Consider the following 19,313-nt stretch of genomic DNA (forward strand, 5'->3'; position numbering starts at 1 on the left):
CCACATCATTTCTTTGACTTACAAAAAGACTTCTCAGCCTCCTATCATACATCTGAAATTTCCACGGAGCGATGACTCTTGTATGGTAGGGTTCATGTGTTGTTCTGTAATCAGTCAGGGTTCAGTGGAGGGAACAGAGTTTGCTCTAGGTGTTTCAAGCAGAAAGGGATTTAATTTAGGGAAGAAGGTGCTTATAAAATCAATGGAAGTGCTGGAGCATTGGGAGTCCGTGGGTGCTGAAAGCAACAGCAACTCACTCCTGGCAAAATAATACTGCTATCCTATCCCTCCTACAAAACTAAAAAGCACTCCCTAAAACAGGACACCAAAAGGCCCATCCGTCACTGTAGCCATCTCTAGTTCAGACACCACCTCACTTCAATATCCTAAAACCTAAAGAAAAACATAAAGCTAACCTCTATCAGCCTTTATTTGACATACATAAAATCTGGAGAGAAGGAATATAGGAAAAGTTTATATGTTCACCACACACACACACACAGACGTGCACACACAGCTACTACAATTCTCCTTTCTATAACTGACCTTGAGATCATAATTGCATTGGTCTTTATAACTTCCTTCTTCACTACCGTCCCTGTCCTCCTTTTGCTCTCCAGCCTCAGCTGGTCAGAATTCTTCACCTGGTAAGTCAACCAAACCTTTATTCCCACTGAGCCTGAATCCTTAGCGGTCCTGCCTGGACGTGACAGTAGTAGGAGATGCCCCAGAGGGTCCCTTGGATTTAAGACATAGTCCTTCCCAATCCCATGGTATAACAGTGACCCTGTTCCAACTTGGTAATCAATGTCAACCATCCAAGCCTGCTCAGAAGACCTGTGGTTCAGTGGCATAAAGAACCCTAAATGGCCAGATGGCAATATCAACTTGCAATATGATGGAACCAGCGTTTGGGTCCTGGTTGAAGCATTCCTACCTTGGAAACCAACAGAGCTCCAAGCTGCTCCACCCTGGGAGTAGATGATTAGGTGTGATGGTGAGAGGAGTCCTTCCCACTTCTCGATTCGTGGGCCCATGGATTCTGGCTAAGGAGAAACAGCACCACATAGTGGCCACCAGCTCACCTCCCCCTTTCAGTGTCTTTTCACCCAACTAGTGTAGGAAGTGAACCTTCACTAGACTGACCAGCACCGATCCTCTCAGGCCAGGGGCTTCAGGGCAATCCCTCAGTGTCAGCACGTAGCACACGTCTTGTGTCTTATAGTGATTGCCTTGGTCGGAAGCACTGTTATGTGAAATATTGTGAAAGTGAATGCAGGACAGTAAGTCTACGGGTGGCCATGCCAGCAGAAAGGTAGCTCATGATAAGTACATATTCAAGTGAGGACAAATTGCGGCCCCTTCCCTACAGATGTGGTCTGATTTCATCAGTCGCCACAAGGTGGTGGGCTTGTCCCCCAGGGAAGGCTACCTTACTGGGCACTCGGTGTGGGTCTGTGCTGTGGACAGGCAGAGTACTTAGCAGTGGCAGTGACAGTGGCCGTGACCCCATCAACTGATGGCAGCTCCCGGGAGGGCAGCCTCACCCCTGCTGATTCCTTTAACCTCCGTAAACAATCTCCCCATTAGATTCTCCTCCGTTCAACCCATAGAGCCTCCCATTTGCTTCCTCCGGAGACCCTGACCAACAGACCTATGAGGTTACACGTGGGAGTCAAGGGAAAGAGTGTCACCCACAGCAGGGGCCACAGAGGCTGATCAAAAGGAAAATACGGTGGCAGTAGAGGGCATGATTTCCTTCAAAACTCCAGGAATCCACGGTCTGTTTCTCCTTTTAGGACTTGCCAAAACTCCGTGTAACATTGCAGTGCGTCGAGTGGCCGGTACCTGCCGCAGAGACTTTCCTTGCCTGGGGTTCCACTAAAAACACGTCACCTTACAGATTACTTGCTGAAGCACTGGTGGCACAATTTCACGTCGTATATGTTGCCTACAGAATCTGAAGAACCCCACCAAATGCCGTGCCCCTTTCTGAGTGGTAGGTGGTATGAAGTGCAGCAACTTACTGAATATCCAGTATGGTCCAGACCATCTCAAAACATCACTAAGGGTCAGTCTCTTGAGTTTTCATGGGCTTTGTCTCCCACACTCTGGCATACAGGTGTCCTAACGAAGCATCTCTGCTACCTCTCGTCCACCAGGTGCAGTAAGCATGATGTCTTCGGTGTAATGGCCCAGCATGATGTTCACCATGATTGTCGAAACAATCAAGTTCCATTCATCCGAGATGATGACAGAGAGTCAGAGGATGGCTTGTTTGCACTCCAGCCTGGGGAGACTAGATAATTTGAATAGCAAGTGGTTTTTTAGAACCTGGATTCCCTTTGTGGCTTACCCATTTCTCATTTATTTAAAATAGGTTTAGGAAAAACAAATACCGTATGCTAACACATATATATGGAATCTAAAAAACAAATGGTTATGAAGAACCTAGGGGCAGGACAGGAATAAAGATGCAGACGTAGAGAATGGACTTGAGGACAAGCGGAGGGGGAAGGGTAAGCTGGGACGAAGTGAGTGGCATGGACTTATATACACTACCAAATGTAAAACAGATAGCTAGTGGGAAGCAGCTGCATAGCACAGGGAGATCAGCTCAGTGCTTTTGTGACCACCTAGAAGGGTGGGATAGGGAGGGTGGGAGGGAGACACAAGAGGGAGGAGATATGGGGATATATGTATATGTATAGCTGATTCACTTTGTTATAAAGCAGAAACTAACACACCATTGTAAAGCAATTATACTCCAATAAAGATGTTTAAAAAAATAAAATAAAATAGGTTTAGTTTGAAATAGATAACTAACAAGGACCTACTGTATAGCACAGGGAACTATATTCAATATCTTGTATTAATCTATAATGGAAAAGAATCTGAAAAATTATATATATATATATAAAACTGAATCACTGTGCTGTACATCTGAAACTAACACGATATTGTAAATCAACTATACTTCAATAAAATAAATGAATAAATAACATTTTTTAAAAAACAAAAAAGAGGAAGGCTCCCCAACCAAAAAAAAAAAAAAAAAAGGTTTAGTTTGGCAGTTCTTTAAGTACTGTAAATCTTGTAACTAGGAGGATTTATGAAAATAAATGTCCACTATTAAGGAAGAGTTTCTATTTTAATTATGTTATGTGGGGCAAAGTGGCCATGCAGCTAACTTATTCTCTGTGAAAAGAGAGAAAATTTGAAAAGAAAATTATCCAATTTCTGGATGAGGGACAAACATGAGGAGATAGCTATACATGTGTGTGAAAGGCCAATAATGTAAAATTCACAAGTAAAATCTGCAAACAAAAAGAATTATACACCATGACCAGGTGGAGTTTATCCCAGAGATGCAAGGCTCATTCAGTATATGAAAATCAATCAGTGATATCCACCATATTGACAAGCAAAAGAGGAAAAGTCACATGATTATATCAATTGATGCAGAACAAACATTTGCCAAACCCAATATCAATTCATGACAAAAACTCTCATAAAACTAGGAATAGGGGGGAATTCCCTCAACTTGTTAAAGAACATCTATGGAAGACATACGACTAACATCATATGACTAACTTCATACTTAAATGGTGAAAAACTGGGCAATTTCCCCTATGGTTGGGAACAAGGTAAGGCTATGTGCTCTCACTACTCTTATTTAACATAGTGTTGGAAGTTCTAGCCAGTGCAATAAGGAAAAAAAAAGAAAAAGAAAGAAAGAAACAAAAGGCACACAGATTGGGAAGAAGAATTAAAAGTGTCTTCATTTGCAGGTGATATAATTGTCTTCATAGAAAATCCAAAGGAATCTACATGAAAAACTCCCATAACTAATAAGTGAGCTTTACAGGGTTGCAGGATACAAAATCAACACATAAATCTCTGTACACAATTTCAAGGCTCATTATATAACTACAGTGATCAAGATTGTGTGATATTGGTAGAGGAATAAACACATAGATAAATGGAACGGAGTAGAGAACCCAGAAATAGACCCACATAAATTTACCCAACTGGTTTTTGACAAAGGTATAAAAGCATCCACATGGGGTATGCCACCCCCAGAAAGGGGCCCACCAAGCATTGTATTTCTTTCTTCGTGACAGTGGGTTCGAGGTACAGCAACTTGTTTTTCTCTTTGGAGGGACAATGCCAATATACTTCAGTCCACTGGTGCCCAGAAACTTCATGAAAGTTTTGGGCCCCTGAATTTTTATGGGGCTTATCTTTCGCTCTGTGGTGAAATATTTGCTACTGCCCATGCACTAGGTCCAGTCAGCGTGACGTCATTAATGTGGCAGACCAGTATGATGATTTGGGGGACAATGAGATGATCAAGTCAATGCCCAGGGACTTCATTATGGTAATGTGCCAGATAATTGAAGGGACAGTGACCGGGGCTTTCTTTTGACCCTTTTTCCATAGTTGTACTCAGTCCTTTAGTCAGGAAGCCTCTGTGGGAATTCATCCAGCTGCCAATTATGCGATCAGGAACTAGGGAAAGAGCCACAGGGGGTCCACAGGGAGAGAGCCGCAGCCTAAAGACTCCATTTCCGACCAGTGGACCACAGTTGAAAGTTGGAGGAAGGTTTAAAGTACACAGCTGTGCTATGTGTACCTGGCCTCACCTTTGCTTGAGGGCTGAGTCTGTGAATTGACTGGGTCCAGGAATTAGATGAGGGGCCATGATTTTCCATCGTGGTGATTCAAGGCAGGCTGCCGTTTGCCAGACCTAGAGTTTTTGTTGTTGGTGGTCTACTACAGGTGGCCTATTAACAGGATTCCGTGATTCATCACCCTGAAGATCCTTGGGGATAAAACATTCTCGTTCCAGCTGCCAGCTCTGCTGCCTATTTTGATACCTATCCCGTTTCTATGAGATTTAGTGCCACCACTTAGACTCTGCTGCTCTAGGATCCCATCCTTCCCACTGAGAGCGCAAGCCTGTTTCCGTGGCAACACCTCCTACCTCCTTTGGCAACGCAACTTGAAGGTTCATATGTAGGGTACTTACTGTATATAGCAGTGGACAAAATAGACCAGACTTTCCTGGCTTCATAAGGCTAACATTCTAGTGAAGAGACAGACAAGAAACAAGGCCCACTGAAGGCAGAAGGAAGAGCAGGTGCAAAAGCCTGAAGAGGACGGTGTCTGCCTGTGGAGGAGTCTTCACAGCCAGAGGCAGTGTGGCCGGACGGGCGTGAGTCCGGCCGTGAGTGGAAGCAGGTGGACTCAGAAGGAGAAGTGGTGGCAGACGCTGACAGCCGTCATCAGCACCTTGGCTTTTACTCTTAGTGAGATGGTTTATTAGTTTGCTCACGTTGCTGTAACAAATTACTCCAAACTGGGTGGCTTTACTTTTTTAAAAATTTATTTATTTTTTATAATTAATTTTTCTTGGAGTGTAGTTGATTTACAATGTTGTGTTAGTTTCTGCTGTACAGCAAAGTGACTCAGTTATACATATACATCTATCCACTCTTTTTTAGGTTCTATTCCCATATAGGTCATTACAGAGTATTGAGTAGAGTTCCCTGTGCTATACAGTAGCTTCTTATTAGTTATCTATTTTATATATGGTAGTGTGTATATGTTAATCCCAGTCTCCCAATTTATCCCTCCCCCCTTCCCCCGCCCTTAACTATGTTTGTTTTCTACATCTGTGACTCTATTTCTCTTTTGTAAATAGGTTCATTTGTACTGAGCAGCTTTAAACAACAGGCATTTATTCTCTCACAGATCTAGAGGCTGAAAGTCTAAAATCACTGCAGTCTCTGCCGCCATCTTTACATGGTCTTATCCTCTTCTGTGTCCTTCTTCTCTTCTAAGGATACTTGTCGTTGGATTTGGGGCCCACCTGAGTCATCCAGGATGACCTCATCTGTAGATCCTTAACTTCAGTACCTCTACAAAGACCCTTTTTTCAAGTAAGTTCGTTTTCATAGGGTCCAGGGGTTAGGTGCGAAGTGGGGAGCCAGTCTTCATCTCACTATAGATGGGAAGCCATTGAAGGGCTTTGAGCAGAGGAGGGACATGGCCTGACACAATTTAATGGCTGTTTCCAGGGGCTGTGTTGAGAAGACAATATAGTTGGAAAAAACAGAAGCAGGGGGGAAGTGCAGGAGGCGAGTGGAAAAATGTAGGAGAGCCATGGTGATGGCATGGACTCCAGTGTCAGTATTGAGGGTGGTGAAAAACTACCAGATTCTGGATCTTTTGAAAGCAAAGCCGAGAGGATTTGCTAACAGATCAGATGAGGAGTGTTGGAGAACCATTAGTGAGTACCTGAAATTTAGCCAAATATATACCAACGGAGCATTATAAAATTATGGGGAGTGTAATTAACTGCTCGTGGATTGGATGATATTGAGGACTTTGGCTATGTATAAAAAAATCAAAAAAAATCAAGTTAGAGCATTATTATTATTACTACAAGAGGGAAGAGGGCTTGAACCTGGAGCCGCTACTTGCTTGGCCGTTCAGTACCGCAGCCACGAGCCCGCTTTGTCGAGCAGTTCACATGGAGCCCCGTCGTGGAGCTGAAATCGAGCTGTGCTGTAACCGTAAAGCGCACACCGTAAAGGCTTGGTACAGAAAAAAACACAAAAAGAGCGTAAAATATGCCATTCACAATGCTGTGTATTGCTTATATGTTGAAATGATAATATTGTGGATCGCTGCGTTAAATAAAGTTTGTTATTAAAATCGATTTAACTTTTAACGTTGAACTTTTTTTTCCAAGTGGCTGCTGGAGAATTTAAAAGTCCACAAGTGGCTCGCACTCCTGTTTCTATCGCCAGTGCCGCTCTAGCTGGATGGGAATTACAAGCGGCAAAGGACGTGCAAGCTCTATGTGCCTTCACATGTGTCTTCATTTTGCCATCGGGACTGATCCGACAGCCACCTTCAATGGTCGGCGAGGAAGCAAGGAGCGCTCAGGCGGGTGCCCAGGTGCTCCCGTCCGGGTAAAACCTCAGCGAAGAAGAGTGAACCGCAGCCGGGCCACGCCCACAGGCTACGAGCCGCCCCGGCGAGCTGCGCAGGCGCCCCTAGACCTGGCCGCCGAAGGCGGGGAGAGGCCCAAGGCGCACGCGCGGACGCGCCAGCGCCCCGGGCCGCGTCCGCCAATGAGAGTGTGCAGCCGTCCCGCGCGCGCTTGGGGCTCTGCTCCGCGAGCCCGGCCCCGCCTCGCCCCGCCCCTCTGCACGACACGCACGGGGCGGCGCACAGGTGGGCGGGTCCTAGCGGCGCGGACTGACGGCGGCGGGAGTCCGCGATAGCTTCCTCGGCGCTGGCCCACGCGGCTCGCACGCTCAGCGGGGCAACATGGCGGACGCGGAAGGTACGGGTGGTTCTCTCGCGGGTGGCTGGGCGGGTTGCCGCGGGCCGGGGCCAGGTCCTCCGGCTGGAGGAGCCGGGGGTGGGGGGACAACGTCGAGGCCCGAGCTTTCCGTTAGCTCCAGCTGCCGGGCCTCCTGCCGACCTTGTCGCTTGGCCTTGGCTCCACGGGTGAGGGCGAGAGAGCGAGAGGCCTCCGCGGTGACGTGACGCCACCAGCCCGGGCCTCCCGCTGGCGGTACAGTCCCCTCAGGGCCCGGGCCGCCGCCGCCAGCTCGGACGCCGCGGTCGGCGCCGCGCGATGAGGGGAAGCAAAGGGGCTGAGGGGCTCGGGCGTGCGCGGAGCGCTAAGTCGAAAAAAAGTTCTAGGGGCCACCAGCCCTCGGGGACCGCCGGGCGGTCGCTTACGGAACTTACGGGCCCGCGGCCAGAGCGCCGTGGGCGTTTCAGCCCCGCGCGGCCACGTGGTGAGCCGGGATGGAGGGCGACACGTGCGGCTGCTGTCGGGAGCCCGCCGTGCAGCCCGCGCACTCGGCCTGACCCGCGGCGGCTTCCCCTGTGATCCTAGACAAGCATCCGTTTTCTACCTGCCCTTGTTTTAAACTTCATTGTCTTTATTTTCGGGGAAAACTCCTAATTCTTGTGTGTGTGTTTTTTAAGTACTTATTTTACCGAAGAAACATAAGAAGAAAAAGGAGCAGAAATCCTTAGCAGAAGAAGATGTAGCAGTGAGTACGAATATGTTGTACTTTGCTTTGACTGAAAAGAAAGGTTTCTTAGATGACGGATTACAGAAAAGACCTGTTTTTAAAGGCTTTGGAGGAATGGGCTGTAATTGAGTGGTCGTTGTGTAGAAAGTACACCACGCCCGCCAACCTAGGTCTTTGCTGTCAGGCACACCGTGCTAAATGTTGCTGGCCACACCAGCTGCTCTCCCTGAAATTCTCTCTTTCTCTTAAAATTGCTGTGCCCGTCTTGGTGGTACTTCACTTCGCCTTCTCAGTTCTTTGTTCATCTCTTTTTCCTTTGGAGGCCCCAGGGAAAAGGCATAGACTGCCTTGCTTTTTATTTGAAAGGCATAGACTTCTGTGGTAGTAGTGGAACTGTTCAAAGTCAGGTGGGAAGTCTAACAGGCTGTGTTTCTGTCCTGTGGAAGGAAATACAACACGCTGAAGAATTTCTCATCAAACCTGAATCCAAAGTGGCTCAGTTGGACACATCTCAGTGGCCCCTGTTGCTAAAGGTATGTGTTTCGCATCAGGTCAACGCTTGGCTTTTACACTGTTTTTGAGTGTTAAACAGTTGATTGAGAGTGCACCCTGGACTTAGGAAATGCTAGATGAGGCCGCCTAAAACACTGTTCCTCAAGGTGTCTGAGATGAAGAACCAGGGTTTGTTCGGGTTTTTTTCCCCTTCATTTCCAATGTACCCAACACTTGTAGAATACAGGTAAATTTCACAACAATGTCACACTGCTCTCACGTTTTATAAACAGTCAGTTCTCAATTTCTGTGCTTAGCCTCACCTTACAGACCTGTACTGGTTTGTGGAGTAGAACATGCTTGAGAGCATAAGGCCAGTGCCTGGCATGTTAACTTGCTCTCTAGAAGTTACTGGCTATCGTGTTGGGTTTTAACTAGGGTACTTCGCTAATGAGTTGAATTACAAGTTTCACAAATGACATAATGGGCGCCAGCTACGAGATTAGGAGGTGAATTTATTGAAAGACTCCTTGACAAGCTGTTTGAATAAATCACTAAATATGAGGTAAAAGAGTGAGATTTGCATATAGAATTCAATACAGTTGAGTTGCTGCTTGGCCAGATGTGTCTGCCATTTAGACAGCATCTGGTTCTCTATTTTTACCTGCTAGTAAACCAGGTTGGCAACGTCCCTACTGTCATGGAACTTAAAATCTAGGGGTGGGAGATGCAGTTAAAAAAATCATTGCTGCTTGTGGAAAGTACCGAGATGAAGCTAACGGGCTTCCATTGACGGGAGCTCTTTCAGGCTGGTGGTGGAGCCCTGGAAAGGAGAGTGAGAAGGGGCGGACGTGAGGAAAGCGGGATAGGAGCACCTGGGGCAGGCGCGAGCTGGTCAGGGGTGAGGAGCCGTGTCGCCAGTGCTCCTCCATTTGGCTACCTTTGGTCCCTGAGAAAATCAAAGCTAGGCCATATTTTCCTCACAAGCCTGCACAGTGAAGCCCAGTTCGTTCTGTAGTACCCCAAGAGGTCTTTCTGGAGGAGGGAGCAAATTTGTCTTATTCTTACTCATCTAGGTAATTTTTCCAGCATGTGGGGAGGCTTAGCAGTCTGTCACAGCACATAATGGAAATACAGGAGCAAAAGATCTAAAACAGGAACCTGAAGCGTCACCATATCATGGTTCATGGTGGTCCTGACTCTTGTTTTCCACATGTTAATGATTTACTGTTTGTTTTGTGTTGTATCATTGCTTTCTAGAATTTTGATAAGCTAAATGTAAGGACAACACATTATACACCTCTTCCTTGTGGTTCAAATCCTTTGAAGAGGGAGATTGGGGACTATATCAGGTAAGTGTGTTGGGAACAGCACTGTTCAAATTTCTGTTCTTTTCAAAATGACCCTTTCACATCAGTTACTCACGGAGGTAGTGGTGGCATTGCCCTAAATATGAGATCCTGTACCCATGGTAAACTCTTTTTACTCTTCAGATTTAGTTTTCATTAGAGGACCAGAGCCGATGACACAGTAATTTCTTTCCCATTCTAGGACAGGTTTCATTAATCTTGACAAGCCTTCCAACCCCTCTTCCCATGAGGTGGTAGCCTGGATCCGGCGAATACTCCGGGTAGAGAAGACAGGACACAGTGGTACCCTGGATCCCAAGGTGACTGGTTGTTTAATAGTGTGCATTGAACGGGCCACTCGCTTGGTGAAGTCCCAGCAGAGCGCAGGTACGTGGGAGAGGGAGGGAAGACAGGGCCACTTTGAGATTGGAAGGCTTTCTGTGTTTCCTTTCCCTTCTACGTTTTGGCTTTCGGAAATGATTTCTTCATTAGTAAAATCATAAAACAAAAACAAAACAGAAGCAAGGGATATTCTTGGTGTGTATGTGCCTTCCGTCCTCAGCCAGACCCTGGTGGGGCTGCCTTGTTTGGAGCTCTAGGTGCTTCTTATGCACACGTTGAGCCCAGCTCCAGGCCTGTCACTCCACGCTCCTCTAACCTCCCTGCTGCTTCTGCCTAAAGTGCCTCCCCTTCATTGGCATTGGGGAGAGTTCTACTTGACCTTCTAAGGTGATCTCCAGGCAGGCTCTCCACGGGCGCTCCGGCTGTCCCTGTCAGCACGTTGAAAGTTGAGCTCTCGATGAGATAGCGTCTTCATTCCTTTCTCACATCTGCACCATGAAATCTGTCTTAATGCAAATTTTACAGAAACAAGAGGTCAAATTGCCTGCTTTTTCTGGCTGTACGAAATGGGAGCAATATAAGCATATAGAAAATACAGAAAACTCAGTGGCCACACCTGACTACTCTTTTGTCATTTTACAGGCAAAGAGTATGTGGGAATTGTCCGGCTGCACAATGCTATCGAAGGGGGGACTCAGCTTTCTAGGGTAAGTGTGTAATCGTAGGGGAGGCACCTGTTAGCAACTGGGGTCTCTGAGGCCCTCGCCCTTCTCAGTGGGCTGCCGTGGCCGACCTGCTCACGTCCCTTCTGACGAGAGGCTTCTGTTCAGCACTGAGCTGTCCCTGTGTAGTTGAAGAAAGAAGCAAAAATCGAAAGGCCCTTTTAGATCCTAAATGATTGAAAGAGACCTTTTGTGTTTCAGGTGTGCCCTTATACTCCCCAAATCTGCCCTTTGATCTTATTTGAGAGTCCGTGCAGTGAATCTTTGTTTTCGTTTGTGCTTATTCTCAGGCCCTAGAGACCTTGACAGGTGCCTTATTCCAGCGACCCCCGCTCATCGCTGCAGTAAAGAGGCAACTCCGAGTGCGGACCATCTACGAGAGCAAGATGATTGAGTATGATCCTGAAAGGAGACTAGGTGGGTCCTTAGGCCTGTGAGGCACTGAGCCGACATAGAGCACATGTGTGTAGAAATGAATGCTTGAGAATTAGTTTCTTAAAAGTAGATGCCTTTAGTATGTGGTGTAGTCGTGGCCTGTGTCTGTTGTCTCTAGTTTTGCTGGTGCAGATAGAGAATAACTCTGGGTTTCTCAACCAGTGATGTGTTTACTTGGGAAAATAAGTACTACTTTTGCGTGTGTCTTAGGAATCTTCTGGGTGAGTTGTGAGGCCGGCACTTACATTCGGACGCTGTGTGTACACCTTGGTTTGTTACTGGGAGTTGGTGGTCAGATGCAGGAACTCCGGCGGGTTCGTTCCGGAGTCATGAGTGAAAAGGTACGTCATCGCGGGGCTAAGAGTTTTAGAGCTGGCTGGTACTTAGGTCTTCCAGCCCTTGGTGGAACTCCACCTGCTTCACATCCAAGAAAAGGCAGTTTCCAAAGTGTTGAGTTCAGTTCAGGGCAGCTTCCCTGTTCTGTTAATTAAACTTTGGGACATTGAAACACAGGCTGGCCGGGGGGGTGACTGGATGGAAAGCATTACTCTATTCCTTTACCTCCTAGCCTACAGATATGCCTGCTTAGATTTAATAGACCAACAGGTAAAGAGTTGACTCCTAAGAGACCAAAGACTAATAAGCTTGGACTAGTAGACGGGGCTAAATTCATTCTGTGTTTGGAAGTGTGAGGTCCATTTGCCTGTTGGGGATACAATGGCACTCGAGTAATTTTCGTATGTGGCTACCTTCCAGGACCACATGGTGACGATGCACGACGTGCTGGATGCCCAGTGGCTGTATGACAACCACAAGGATGAGAGTTACCTGCGGCGAGTTGTTTACCCTTTGGAAAAGCTGTTGACATCTCATAAACGGCTGGTCATGAAAGACAGTGCAGTAAGTTCTGCTTGGGCAAAATGTGACCTCGAGAGATGAGATGTGGTCCATGTCCTGAACACTTCATTCTATTTAAAGAGATGAAATAGGGCTTTGTGAACTTGTAACTATTATTTTCCTTTGGTTTATTTTCTGGTTTCGTAGATTGGACACTGGTTTCATTTATTTGTTTTTTGTTAATGGAAGCATTTATGATTAACTTTTTATTAAATCAAAAACATAAAGTAGAAGTTTAATGCTAGGACTAATTTCATTTCGAAATAAGGCAAATACTTTAAGAGTAAGTAACTTGGTTCAAGAAATAGACTCTCAGTGGTACATAAACTTTGCCCTCTTGTAAACTGGTAGTTCTGCATGTGCCTAAGACACCTTGGTTTATTTAAATTATTGCTAGAAAAGGTTGTTTTGATGGGGATAAAAGGTTGAGACTAGAGTTTCAGAGATACGATAAGTTCTCCATTAAAAGCTTTGTTTTTGTTAAATAAATCCTAGTTTGAGGCCATAAAACCTAAACGTCACAGAGATTATCAAGCTTTTTTTCTTAGTATACTTACTAAATAACCTTAGAGTAATCTTAATGATGAAAGGAAATCTGCAATTATTTGTGTTGCTTTGGGTTTCCTCTTTAGTAGTTATTTAAGGTTGAGTAGTCCAGAATTGTAAATAGCCGTATTTTTAATGGTATTATGGTCAGAGAATGCGGCCTTCTATAAGTTAAGATGCTTTGTGGCCTAGTGCATGATCAATTATTGTTAAACAGGTAGCAATAAAATTTTTTTCTGACTTTTAAAGATGTAAATTTTTGTATATATTTAATAATTTGAGCTTGCTCATTCATATTCGGATCTTAAATTATATAGATGTTTGATGACTGTATAGATGTTATAGTTTGTAATAAAAGACAGAAAAACTAATGAGGCATACCAAAACATGCCTCTATAGCGACTGAAAAAACTTAATCACATAAAACGGAACAACATAAATGTGATCCCCCGTTGTGCTGGGGTCAAACTGGTCGCTTCTGGGTGAATTTCAAGGGAGGGTGGAATATGGTGAGTGAGGACAAGGTGGCACAAGGCGGGTTGGACGCATGGCGTGCTGTTGAACTTGGGAGAGTTGGCCTTGGCAGTCTTGCTTGTGAGTTAACTTTGGGAACCTGTTATTATCCAGTTTTCCCAATAAATCTGATACACCTCCCAGCTCTGTCAGGGGTTTTTCCCTTAATGATTAGAGGAATAGAGAAGAGCAATTGAAGAAAACTGAGGCTGGGTTTTGGTTTAACGTGAAAGCAGCTCTAAGTGCCGTGGGCAGGAGTAGCTATTTACGGTCCCCGCTAACATTTCTGAGTCGACATGCATGAAGCACCTGGCCTGTGGTGGGCGCTTGCCGTGACCCTGAGTCCCTTCATAAGCTAGGTTGCGGCCGGTGGCTGTGGCTGTGGTTCGTCCTCTGTCACGGGTGGGGTGGGGTGGGGTGGGGTGGAGGGCGGTGGCTGCCTGGGGCCGGCCGCTCACCAGGGACGCCATCCCTGCAGGTGAACGCCATCTGCTACGGGGCGAAGATCATGCTCCCGGGCGTCCTCCGATACGAGGACGGCATTGAAGTCAATCAGGAGATTGTGGTCATCACCACCAAAGGGGAAGCCATCTGCATGGGTAAGAGGTGAAGGTGCCCTCGTCCCTCCTGCGCCATCACAGCCAGGCTCACTAAGAGGGGTTCCCCAAGGCCTGGCCCCTTGGGTTGATCTGATCACTGTGTTACTTGGGGTCTGTCGGGGTGGTCACAGCAAAGGGCCATGTCAGACAGGCATAGGCATCAAGGAGGTAAGTGGGGTTTCCTCTTGTCCCACTGGCTGCTGTTAGGAGCTGTGTCTCAGCGGTTTGGCTCTCCAGTGAAAAGAGAGGAAATCATCAGTGAAGGGGTGGCGAATGGCTGTGGTAATTAAAGAGCCTTCAGTCCACTCATTGTCTGCTTGCAGCACTACCTTGTGAAAGTTTAGCTGCTGTTGGATTGTCCCTGTGTGTGGCCTGAGCTCCAGGCACGACACACGTGTCTTTGGGGTTCCTTATTGAGGTCTCCCTTCCTCTCCGGCTGCTTGCTCACAGCTGAAAAGGAATCCTGATGACATGCTTTATTGCTTGTGCAAATTACACAGGTTAAACAAATAGCTCTGATTTACTTATTAAGAGGTCCCTTCTGGGCTTCCCTGGTGGTGCAGTGGTTGAGAGTCTGCCTGCTAATGCAGGGGACACGGGTTCGAGCCCTGGTCTGGGAGGATCCCACATGCCGCGGAGCAACTGGGCCCGTGAGCCACAACTGCCGAGCCTGCGCGTCTGGAGCCTGTGCTCCGCAACAAGAGAGGCCGCGATAGTGAGAGGCCCGCGCACCGCGATGAAGAGTGGCCCCCACTTGCCACAACTAGAGAAAGCCCTCGTACAGAAACGAAGACCCAACACAGCCATAAATAAATAAATAAATAAATTTTAAAAAAAAGAAAATCCTTTAAAAAAAAAAAAAAAAAAGAGGTCCCTTCTGAGGACCTAGGAAGCATTGATTTTTATGAGTGTGATTTGTGTCAGTATTTCTTGAACTCGGTAAGTAACGTGATTTCACAGGCTTTCTTCCCCTAATGGTGGATTTTCTCCATATGCAACCCTCAGCAAAGGAAACCTCAAGGCAGGAGAGCTTAGAGTTTTAAATAGGTTTTTAAAAGTTGTATAAAACAGTGGCATTCGGGCTCATTGGTTATCAAGTCTTTCCCCTTCAAATCATTCTTTTCTCTCTTTCCAATGCCTGCAGCTGTTGCATTAATGACCACGGCAGTGATCTCCACCTGTGACCATGGTATCGTAGCTAAGATCAAGAGAGTGATCATGGAGAGAGACACTTACCCTCGGAAGTGGGGTTTAGGTCCAAAAGTAAGTGGGACTGGGCGTGTGCCCTGCTGCCTTATTCTGTTTTGCCTTGTTGAATACTCACTCGGGCAGCTCCCAGTGTGTGTCCACTGCCACGTCCTTGCCTCGTGCTGGGCTTTGGGGAGTCAATGGTAAGTAGAAACGGGCCTGTCTCAGACCTTAGAAATTTCAGTCTAAGGGGGACAGTAGATGGGCAACGCTGAAATTGCACAGTGGCGTGGTGAGAGCCTTATGAAGGGGTGTGGAGAGGTGCCTAACACCTCAAGAGTCCACGGTGAAGGCTTTGGCCTGGTCGGGGAGTCGGGGTGAGGGATCTTGAGCCATGCCAGTGTGAGGTACGTAGCGTTAGATGTTGAGGTGAAGGGGGGAGGGAAGAGTCCAGGGCCGCTGGAATAGCATGTGCAAAGGCCCTGTGGTCAAAGTGACACTGCAGAGGCTCCCACTGGTACAAAAAGGTTTGCAACCTTTGATAAGTCCCACGTTTGCTCCTATTAGAGGGGGGGTGAGTTTGGAGCGCTCTGCTGAGAACACCCAAGGGGGGCACCTTATTTGCTGTGTGTGTGTGGTCGTGGCACCTGCTTTATGTGTTGACACTGTTCTAACGTTGAAACCCTGATGGTCCACCAGGCAAGTCAGAAGAGGCTGATGATCAAGCAGGGCCTTTTGGACAAGCACGGCAAGCCCACGGACAGCACGCCTGCCGCTTGGACACAGGAGTATGTGGACTACAGGTAAGGGCGACCGCAGGGGAGGAGGGGAGGCGGGGAGCCCAGGCGTGGGAAAGGGGTGGATTTAGTTTGGGGGAAACGTGTGGGACCGAGGGGACTGGCCTTGGGGCGTGTGGAGTAGCGGCGGGCACTGTGCCCAGCCGGTTAGGCGTTGGGCAGCGCGACAGACAGTTAACCCTTTCTAGTCTGGCTCGTGGCACTCCAGCGGGAGTCAGTCTGCGACAGCAAGTGGCGAGTTGTTATGTCCAGCGTCAGGATGTTGATGGTGGCCTTAGACTTGCCAGATCTGCTGGGAACGACTCTCACCTTTCCCTCCTCTTTCAGCGATTCTGCCAGGAAAGATGTCAAAGCGCCCCAGGTAGTTGCCGAAGCAGTCAAAGCCCCAAAGGTGAGTGGCGTGCTCTGAGGGCTTCGCCGTGTGCCGTCCAGCCACACGTGCTGGCTCAGCGGGGTGGGCCTTCCTGCCCCCTTCGGGCTCTGCACGCTCCACTTCATGTTCCCTGTCGTGTCTGCTGGCCTCAGCTGAGGCCACGACCCCGGAACAGAGTTGGGTCAAGGGGTGGCACAGGTGTGTTGAAATAGAGGCTGTGACGCTCGGGGCCGGACAAGCCCCTCTGGACGGCACCGGCTCCGTGTTGCGACCGTCCGCGGGAAGCACGCTCTGGCTGCTCGGCTCGGGGGCTGGGGGCTGCTGGTGTTAGACTACAGGGTGGCCTGTCTGTGCCTCGGGTGGCACTGAGTGTCCTGCTTGGGGCCCGTGGGCGGGAATTCCGCGCTTGCCTGTCTTCTCTGAGGACTCGTGGGAGCGCCCCTGGAGGGCATGCGGTCCTGCCTTTGGCTTCAGTGAGGATGTGGCCTTCCCTGCCCGGCCCTGTGTTGCTGCCCTGGCGCTCCTGCTGTGCCCCTGGCTTCCTGGTCTTTGAACCCTTGGTAAACAAGGCCCTGCTGGGGTCTTTGAAAACTTCCTGTTGGATCCAATCAGCATCTTCTTTGCTGGCTCCTCCCCTTTTGACTTACTGAAACTTTCTCATCCGCATTTGTCCAAGATCTTAACATTTGATCAATTGTCTCCACCTTAGCGGAAGCGAGAGAGTGAAAGTGATGAAACCTCTCCAGTGGCTCCCCAGTTGGTCAAGAAGGAAAAGAAGAAGAAGAAAGACAAGAAGGCCAGAGCTGCTCCGGAGAGTGCGGACGAGCCGGGAGATGGGGTGTGTCCAGACAAGTGCAGGGCCCGCGGCTCGCTTTGTCCTTGAAGGGGCAGGAGTCGCCCGCGGGCGCCGGCCTGGTTACTCGGGGAGCTGCCCTGTGGGAAGGATGGGGACGGGCCCAGCCTTTTATAGTAACGGCTCAGGGTTAGGGTTGTGTTGATGGGGGGTGGGGAGGGTGCAGAGCTGGGGGATCTGAATGAATGCTGGGGCGTCCGTGGAAAACGCGGGATTGTGTTATGTGCAAAATTTACGTATTGCAGGATACCCTTACGGATCCTGAAAAGGCTTAGTTGACTGTGTGGAACTTCCCTGATTTCCTTTGGGGAGAGTGGTGGTGCTTAACAGACGCTTGCTTTCTCTTTCCCCCAGGACAGTGACACCACCAAAAAGAAGAAGAAGAAGAAGAAAATAAAAGTGGAAATCTTTTGAGTAGTGGACGCCACTTGAAGCACTGTGTCCAGGTGGGAGGAGGAATTAAAGCCTTATTGAGAAAACATAACTACGTTTGTTCTTGAGGGAATGAACCTGAGATCCCAGAAAGGGCGGAGAGTCTGGCGCATTGGAGCAGCTGCTGTGACCTTGCTGACGTCCCCTGGCGCGGTCATCCCACCTTGTCCTGTTTTAAGGACCCCAGTAAAGGGGGCGGGTTCGGCGCCACCTGCTTCTCTGCCCAAGAGAGTTGGAGTGTCTCCCCTTCAGACCCAGCACTGCCCAGTGAGCGTCTGCAGCTGTTTCCTGGGGGCCGTTTTAACATCATGGGCCTCTCCTAGTTTGCTTCCCCCTTCCCTCATCAAAAAAGTTTATAAAAATTAAAAGTCTGCTCGCAAAATGGTATAGGGCAAGTAAAAAAAAATATAACTGAACCATGTTTTTAATTGAGGGGTAATCTTTTTAACAGTGTCGTGTGAGGACTCCAGTGTCAGTCGCCTCTGTCACCCCGTATTTCCCTTCTAGATGGAGGCCTGGCCAGGGGCTCTGTCGTTCCATCTTGTGAGTTATTTCCAGTCACTTCTTCACTGCTTGTGTATATAGGCACCACTTCAGGCACCTAAATCCCTCTGGCTGTTTGTGAGAGAATCCCCAAAAAACATGTCTCCATTCTTTGTTTTAATCAATTAGTTTCATTGCTGGGAGAAGGTTGTAATTTTTACTTATTAAAGTTTACTTATGAAATTTTTAAAGTATTCCTGTTGGATTTTCTAGTTGTTGATCTCAAACTAGGAGGACAGAAAATATATTTTGATTAAAAATGTAGGGACCTTTGTGTCCTAGTTGAAATTTGATGCTTTTCCTTTGTTTGGTTACTCTTCTTTCTCTGGTTCTGTGTCTTACAACATTTCCCTTTGGGCCTGTCATCTGGCATGAGATCAGATACTCTGGAATCTTCATCAAGACACTGATGAGATAAGAGGGGACTCATCACAAATTAAGTGATTTCCAAACTACTTGAGAGGAGAAAGGTTCTCAGTATTACTTGGTGAGTGTGCAGGGCAGGAGGTGCCAGTGCCCGTGTCTGTCGACAGCCCTTAAGTATCTGCAGACACATCTGGGCGCAAACTCGACGAGGGGAGCCACTGAAGCTTTTGCTCGTGCTGGAGGCCGGGCGAGTGACAGGAGAGGGCGCAGTGGTGAAGGCCTTGGTGAGAGGTCCAGAGCGGCTTGTGGGGAAGTGCCGCACTGCTGGCTTGTCACGGCCTCTGCTGCCCGGGACCCTGAGCGCAAGTTGCACACCTGGGCCCTAGATGTGCCAGGATGTATGCCTCTGGGAAGTTCAGTGTGTGTCCGCGGTGGGTTCCCATCTCGGGTGAGATGCTCTGGGGTGCTTGTCTGCATGGCGCTAGCTTCAGGAGACCTGCGGTGTGACTTTTGAGGGCACAGCCGCATCTTAGTTCTTTGCGGCTAATGTGACTCTCAGCTGTGTGAACAAGGGAGCAGAGTATTTCGTTCTGGACACATTAGTTTAAATCTGGGCCGCAAGTCTGGGTGCTCTGAAAACCATGTTGAGAATAGAAGAGAAAGCTAAAAGGAGTGGTTATTAGGAGGAAAGATAGATCTGATAGGCATGTCAAAACCAAGGCCAATGCAAGTGGAAGCAAAGGACTTCGGAGCACTCTGCCCACTGGAGCAGAAACTGGACGGTCCCCTTACACCTTTGC

The 19,313-nt window shown here is 48.0% G+C and overlaps 1 protein-coding gene and 2 non-coding genes across 3 annotated transcripts; all 3 read left to right on the forward strand.

The window, feature by feature from the left end:
- The first annotated feature begins 7,211 nt into the window (after positions 1 to 7,211).
- On the forward strand, positions 7,212 to 18,341 carry DKC1 (dyskerin pseudouridine synthase 1). The gene is made up of 15 exons (XM_057538080.1): positions 7,212 to 7,360; positions 8,017 to 8,084; positions 8,513 to 8,599; positions 9,819 to 9,910; positions 10,110 to 10,294; positions 10,892 to 10,956; positions 11,262 to 11,388; positions 11,617 to 11,747; positions 12,163 to 12,306; positions 13,841 to 13,961; positions 15,106 to 15,224; positions 15,849 to 15,952; positions 16,274 to 16,337; positions 17,029 to 17,157; positions 17,527 to 18,341. Exons 1-15 carry the CDS (start codon positions 7,345 to 7,347, stop codon positions 17,584 to 17,586), a joined length of 1,512 nt encoding a protein of 503 aa, XP_057394063.1. The 5' UTR covers positions 7,212 to 7,344; the 3' UTR covers positions 17,587 to 18,341.
- On the forward strand, positions 11,847 to 11,983 carry LOC114238205 (small nucleolar RNA SNORA36 family). The gene has a single exon (XR_003623614.1). It is a non-coding gene; the product is annotated as a small nucleolar RNA SNORA36 family (small nucleolar RNA).
- On the forward strand, positions 16,111 to 16,239 carry LOC114238206 (small nucleolar RNA SNORA56). Its single transcript, XR_003623615.1, has one exon. It is a non-coding gene; the product is annotated as a small nucleolar RNA SNORA56 (small nucleolar RNA).
- Positions 18,342 to 19,313: the final 972 nt, after the last annotated feature.

The sequence above is a fragment of the Balaenoptera acutorostrata genome, chromosome X, assembly GCF_949987535.1.
Source record: "Balaenoptera acutorostrata chromosome X, mBalAcu1.1, whole genome shotgun sequence".
NCBI lineage: Eukaryota > Metazoa > Chordata > Mammalia > Artiodactyla > Balaenopteridae > Balaenoptera > Balaenoptera acutorostrata.